This window comes from Apteryx rowi, unplaced genomic scaffold, assembly GCF_003343035.1.
Source record: "Apteryx rowi isolate R43461 unplaced genomic scaffold, aptRow1 scaffold_11, whole genome shotgun sequence".
Classification (NCBI taxonomy): Eukaryota; Metazoa; Chordata; class Aves; order Apterygiformes; family Apterygidae; genus Apteryx; species Apteryx rowi.
The window spans coordinates 5,494,009-5,500,266 of record NW_020447308.1 but is presented as its reverse complement, the minus strand read 5'-3'; the positions used below and the strand labels follow the sequence as shown (position 1 = coordinate 5,500,266).

Below are 6,258 nucleotides of genomic sequence, written 5' to 3'. Positions count from 1 at the left end.
GGGGGAGGCGGGAGAGGGGCCGCGACGGCCGGGGCTGAGGGGCCGGAGGGGCCGCGACGGCCGGGGCCGAGGGGGCCGGAGGGGCCGCGATGGTCGGGGCTGAGGGGGCCGGAGGGGCCTTTGCTGTGTTCCGCTCTCCTCGGACACCATCTAACTGCCTCCTGGCACTTTGTCCGCAGGTTATAAAATCCCCGTTATTGAGAACCTGGGCGCCACGCTGGACCAGTTTGATGCGATTGACTTCTCCGACAACGAGATCCGGAAGCTGGACGGGTTCCCTCTGCTGAGAAGGCTGAAAACGCTCCTGATGAATAACAACAGAATTTGGTAAGTGCTTGTACTTGGGCAGTGGGCAGTGGATAACGCTCGGGGAAGCAAAGAATCCCGCGTGTGTGTCCCTCTTTCAGTGGTGGGTGGTTGCAGAAGGGTCGTTTGTTTCAATGGAACAAATTGGCACCCAACAGCACCGAGACCTGTTGAAGCCCTGTTCAACTTGCCTCCTTCGTGCATTGCAAAAATCTGTCCGAGGTCAGTATTCATTTTTCAGACAGGACAGTAAGATTCAGAGCTTGGAATTTGCCCAGAGCCAGAGACTCTGGAGCTCATTTACCATCCCTGTGCTTAGGCAATAGGGAAAATAAATCAAGCTGTCCTGAGGAGAGGGGATACCTGCAAGTGCATGCCCCCGTGACTCATCCGTTGCATCTCATGTTTTCACATTGATGGCTGGTGTTCTATGCCAGCTTTACATGAAGAAGTGTTATAGTTGATGCCAATCCAAACTTCTGCCAGCGTCAGACTTGGTTGTTTTAAAATGAGATGCTCTGAATTACGGTATTTCTGGGCATCTTTGCACTATCGTTAGTTTCCAGCCTAAATAAACTTTCGCTTTCTGTTCTCCTTTAGTCGCATTGGTGAAGGACTTGAACAAGCCTTACCCTGTCTCAGGGAGCTCATTCTTACCAACAATAACATTGCTGAATTGGTAAGCTATAAGTACTGAACAAATCTAAACAAACTTAAATTGCATGTGTATGCCACCTTTATAATTAACCTTTTTCTCTGTTTAGAACAAATCTTATCATTTTAGTAGTAGTTGTGTATATTTTAATGAATATGATCTGTGGCATGCAGTGGAACACTAGTTACAAAATCTTCGTGGGTTTCCTGTTAAACTAATTGCAGTAATTCTAATTGGTCTCTAACATAGATATGAGATTCTAGTAAGAGCTTTCAGAAAAGAGATTTCATTACCTTGTAATTAAATATTTTTAGCTCTAGTTTTGAACTGAAGAAACAAAGTTTCCGATTTTTAAAAAATGTGAAATACTCTTTTAAAACTTATTTCAGGTCATATATACCAAAGTAGGAATCCCAAGCACAGTTTTTCTTACATTTTCCCTTTGAATTAGGTAATAGGTAACAAAGAGCATGAATGTAATTTCATTGGTAACTGTATTGTTATACTCACAGAAGTTAGGCAGATCTAAGTCTTTTATGTAGAATCTGAACAGTTAATAGCTAGTATGTCTGCTTACAGTTTTCTATCTCTTAGTTCCGTGTTAAGACTGAAACTTACTTTGTTACTGTTTTGTTTGTTTTTTTCATATTTTTTGAATGTATCTTTTTCATAGTGGCAATCAAGACTCTTAAGGGCAGTTGGCTGTCTTAAATTTTGTACAGTGTAATTACTTGCAACATTATTGACTTACTACAGGTGTCATATCCAGTAGTATAAATACTGCTCTATTTGTCAGTGTTTTCAAAAAAGTAAGCTTGAAATGAATGAGGTGGTATTTTTTTTTTGGTCACTGCTTCTGCGTCAGAGTAAGGGTTGCTAGAATTTTAGGAAGTTTGCTCTCATTAAATAGATTTAAGATTTTGTACTGTGTTCCCATTGTGTAGGGTGAACTGGATCCGTTATCAACTATTAAATCGTTGACTTATCTGAGGTATGTAATCTTGAAAAGCAAAGCTATTCTTTCTATACTCCCGTACTGGCCTAGCTCTTTGTTTCAATCTGGAATGCTCTCCTTTTTCTGGGCTGGGACAGATTCTTTATGCTTAAAAGTTGAACCAATAAACAGCATTTCCCCTAGACTTCAAAAATACATAGTATTTAATGGGCAAGGCTCTATATTACTGTCAGACTGTAAAACAGTGAGAAGGAGATGTTACATTTCTATAAACTGATATATAAGCACTGCAATAACCTTAACTTTTGGAAAAAAAAAAAAACTAAAGTTTTAAACTGTTATTACAAGTACTGTAAAATGCATGTGACTTCTCAGTGCAAGGACTTTTCAGTGAGTAACATTACATTGAGTATGAGGGACAAAAAAAAAAAAGCCCCCATCTGTCCTACGATTTCTTTATTGATTGGTGTGCAGTTAGGAAATGTGATGGATTTGTTATTTGTATTTTTAAAGATGCTTTGAGGTTGTTCTTTATGTTTTCCTGCAGCAAAATCCACTTAATTGATAAAATACTTTAAACTTTAAGTGCAGATTTTCACTACAGTTTTCATAATATCAGAGAACACTGTTACTATGCATATTTAATGATGTTATTTCTTGTCTCTTATAGCAGAAGGTATGTTAATGTATTTTAGGTATATTAATAAATTTTAATATAAATAACTCATTATAATAAGAATTTCTTTATAATATTTATTTACTTTGTAGCATTTTAAGGAATCCTGTAACAAATAAGAAGCATTACAGATTGTATGTAATCCACAAAGTTCCTCAGGTCAGAGTGCTGGATTTTCAGAAAGTGAAACTCAAAGTAAGTCTGCTGTCTTCTGGTTTGGCACAAGATGAAGACCTTTTTTCTTGTTACAGTCTTGAAACTTCAATGGTAACAATAAGTTTTTTCCCATTGTTGTAAAGTGTATCAAAATGAGGTATCACTGGCTCTAAAACATGCACTTCATTTTCTTTTATGGTTTCATTCTGTTAAGGATACAATTAATTAATTATATCTTATTACCATTGATTGTTTAGTCTGACTCTTTTCTGGCCATCCGGTGTTGTTGGTAGAAAGACAGACCTCTAGAGAAAGGCATGAGAAATCACAGCACAACACTGTGCTTTAAATGAGGATTTTAGTGTGGGAAAGATTTCTTAGTTTTAAGAGCATTAGGTTGATGTGCCTTGAGTCTGAGTGTCTGGACAATGTTTATGTGCTTATTCTTAAATCTGGACTCCACGTACCGGTGTTCACTGCTGAAGATGAGCCGAAGAGTCTTTCTTTGCAAAGACCGAAGCTTTGCAAAATGCAATGTTCTTGAATTAACTTTGTGTGTGTGGTATCGCTGTAGGAGCGACAGGAGGCAGAGAAAATGTTCAAGGGCAAACGGGGTGCACAGCTTGCAAAGGATATTGCCAGGAGAACAAAAACGTAAGATAAAAAAAACAATTTACACTGGCATTCTCCTTCAGAAACACCACTTTGATGTGCACGGCATTAGGCCGCATTAGGCACTAAACTGAAATATCAGTTATTGGCAGGATGTCTTAACAGCTTTGGTAGCCAGAAATGCCTTGTCTAGGCATCCTAGGTTTTGGATGGTGGTGAATGCATCTCAGAAATATTTTTGAAAGTGATATGCAGTCAGGGTGGATTGATTTAAGTCAACAAGCAGGAACCCGTAACTTTGCTAATTGTTTTTTTGTCTCTGTTATTTTACTGAACAGAGGTGGCCATTATTTGTTTTTTCTAATTGATTGGTAACTGAAAATGTTTTGCCTTGCTGTGGAATATAACCCTTACAGTATATCTGCTTTAACTAGGAGGATACAATGCAGATGAAAACCTTTAGTTAAGCTATTACAAACATAGGCTTATTCAGTTTAATTCTTCGTTATAAAATGGTACATCTTGTGTTTTGTTTAATCTTTCATCTAGCTGTTTGGAAATCAGAATTCAGTTCATGCCTGACAACAGTGTTTGCAAATTTGTAGCTAAATAGAAATCTCTTGAACATATTTATCACGTAAACTATAACAAATGAAACTCTCTCTACTTTGTGAGTAGAAGGGGGTCCAGGTTTATGAGGGTTTTAGACCACGTAGATTGTTGAACTGAAATAGCTCAATAAATTGATATGAAGAAAATGTTTCTCTAGCTGCAAAAGAGGTTGCAGCTGTCTCAGGCTGGTTCAGCATTTCAGGAAACTCTTCCCAGCCGATTAGTCAGGAACTTCCATTTCACACATGATCTTTTTTTCTTGAAACAGCAGCAGATAACCTTTTCCTTTAAGTTAAATGTTTAGAGTAGGCTTTAGTGCAGGCTGCCACAAAATCAAATTAAGAATGGGAAACTCAATTTTGGTTAATCTGTTTGTATCCACCCTGCTTTTGTAACAATGATAGACAACCTGAGTGTTCAGCAACATCCAAACTGAGTGGCTTCTGTCAACCGCTTAATTCATAAAGTTACGGTCTGCCTCTCTTTATGAGCAGATGAAAAGATGGGGGGAATGGGACAGTGAGGATGAGTTGCTGGTGTTTCTGAAGGAGGCAGTTCTTCACTGTATCAGTTTGTTAACAAAGATAAGATACTACACTTGATTGAATGAAAACTTCCAAACTTAGTTTGGAAGTTAGAGAAGCACGTACTCTTCCAAGGGCGTAACGGTGTGCCTTTGCTTTGAAGCTTCAATCCAGGTGCTGGTCTGCCAACTGACAAGAAGAAAGCTGGGCCCTCCCCCGGCGATGTGGAGGCTATTAAGGTAATACGTTAGTACATCGTGTACAGACAAAAGCGGAGGATAAAAATTGTTGTGGATTCTGACTTAACGAATATTTCTCTCTTCCTGGCAGCTCCTGACTCCATTCAAACCAGAACAATATGCTCTAGCTTCCGTTTCTGTCATTTTTCTTCTGTTATGCCATGTCTGTTTCTTAAGAAATTAGTGACATTTTATTCTGAGGTTAGAGTTATCTCAGGGTAGACCAGCCTATTTAATAAGAGAAGTAAGCTTGTGCTTTGTCACTCGTATAACTTTGTATAGTATAAAAGCTTAGCTTTGCTTAACTGAAAAAAATCTTCTTGTTCTTATGCTTGTTCTAAACAGATTTTTGGCATATTGCATGTGAAGATTCATCATGTTCTTTTGTCTATTTTTTTTTTTTTTTTTTTTTTTAGACTGCTATAGCAAATGCTACAACTTTGGCTGAAGTGGAGAGGCTGAAAGGCTTACTACAGTCCGGTCAGATCCCCGGCAGGGAACGAAAATCAGGTCACATTACTCTTCTATTGCTTCTGTTTTCCACATAGAACCTACCTCTCTTAATAGCTTCCTGATGCTTTATGTGATCTCAGTAGCGAGTTAAGCTAGAAGGGCCAGGCAGTTGGGAGGCTGAAAAAAACCTGTTTCAAACTAGTGTAATTTTAGGGTCAGAATGACTCGGGTTCGAATGAGTACTGCTCCTCTTCAGAGGGGTTAGAATTGATATCGCTCGTGTGGAAAAATTAACGTTTGGGGTAAAAACGCCGATATGTCCTTTCCTAGGCCCCTCGGAGGATGCCGAAGAAGAAATGGAAGAGGACCCCGTTCCCAACGGATCCTGAGCGCCGCCGCCGGGAGCCACGCGACGTGCTGCCCTTCGTCCCTGAAAACACTTCCCTGCTCACATCGCGTTTTTCCTGTCACGGGGGACTTCTCGATCGTTTTCAGTTCTGGAGACGCCGCGGGTGTTTCGAAAGAGCCGTTTTGTACCTTTTTTTGCTGTACATTTCACAGTTCAATAAATGAATGTTGCCTTTTTCGCCCCGGGCCTCCTTTGGGGGGGTGAATGGGCCCCGTCTTCCTTACCCCGGGGGGGCCCCTTCCCCCCGGCTGGCCCCAGCCCTTGGCGGCTGCTGGGGAAGGAGGGGGAAATCTGCGCCGGCACTAAAACTGGGCGAAAAAGAGGTTAAATTAACAAAATTTAGCTGCTGGAAGGCGTTGAGGGTGTCGGGGGGGCGGGAGGGGGTTTCCTGGGCTACCAGTGTGCGGCCCCCATTGGCCCTTCCTCCCCCTCCTCTCATTGGCCGGGCGCTCGCTGACCTCACCTTGCTTCCGCGGCCCCGCCGTTGCCATTGGCCCGCCGCGCTGGAGCTTCGCTTCCCGATTGGCTCCCCGCTCCGAGGCGGGGTGACGTGGCCGAGGACGAGGAGGGCGGTGATTGGCCCCGCCGGCGGGGCGGCTCCCGGACGTGCGGCGCCGGCGGCTCCGGCTGCGAACGGGGCGATGGAGCGGGGCGGCGGCGG

At 41.8% G+C, this 6,258-nt stretch overlaps 1 protein-coding gene across 1 annotated transcript; it reads left to right on the top strand.

The window, feature by feature from the left end:
- The first annotated feature begins 166 nt into the window (after positions 1-166).
- SNRPA1 (small nuclear ribonucleoprotein polypeptide A') lies at positions 167-5,775 on the top strand. The gene is made up of 8 exons (XM_026073577.1): positions 167-327; positions 907-985; positions 1,906-1,952; positions 2,685-2,787; positions 3,323-3,402; positions 4,660-4,735; positions 5,152-5,245; positions 5,519-5,775. The coding sequence occupies exons 1-8, from the start codon at positions 308-310 to the stop codon at positions 5,575-5,577; spliced, it is 558 nt and encodes a 185-aa protein (XP_025929362.1). The 5' UTR covers positions 167-307; the 3' UTR covers positions 5,578-5,775.
- Positions 5,776-6,258: the final 483 nt, after the last annotated feature.

Coding starts and splice junctions, on each gene's coding strand:
- SNRPA1 (XM_026073577.1), top strand. CDS start 308: ATGAATAACAACAGAATTTG. Junction 986..1,905: donor ACAATAACATTGCTGAATTG/GTAAGCTATAAG, acceptor CCCATTGTGTAG/GGTGAACTGGATCCGTTATC. Junction 4,736..5,151: donor GCGATGTGGAGGCTATTAAG/GTAATACGTTAG, acceptor TTTTTTTTTTAG/ACTGCTATAGCAAATGCTAC.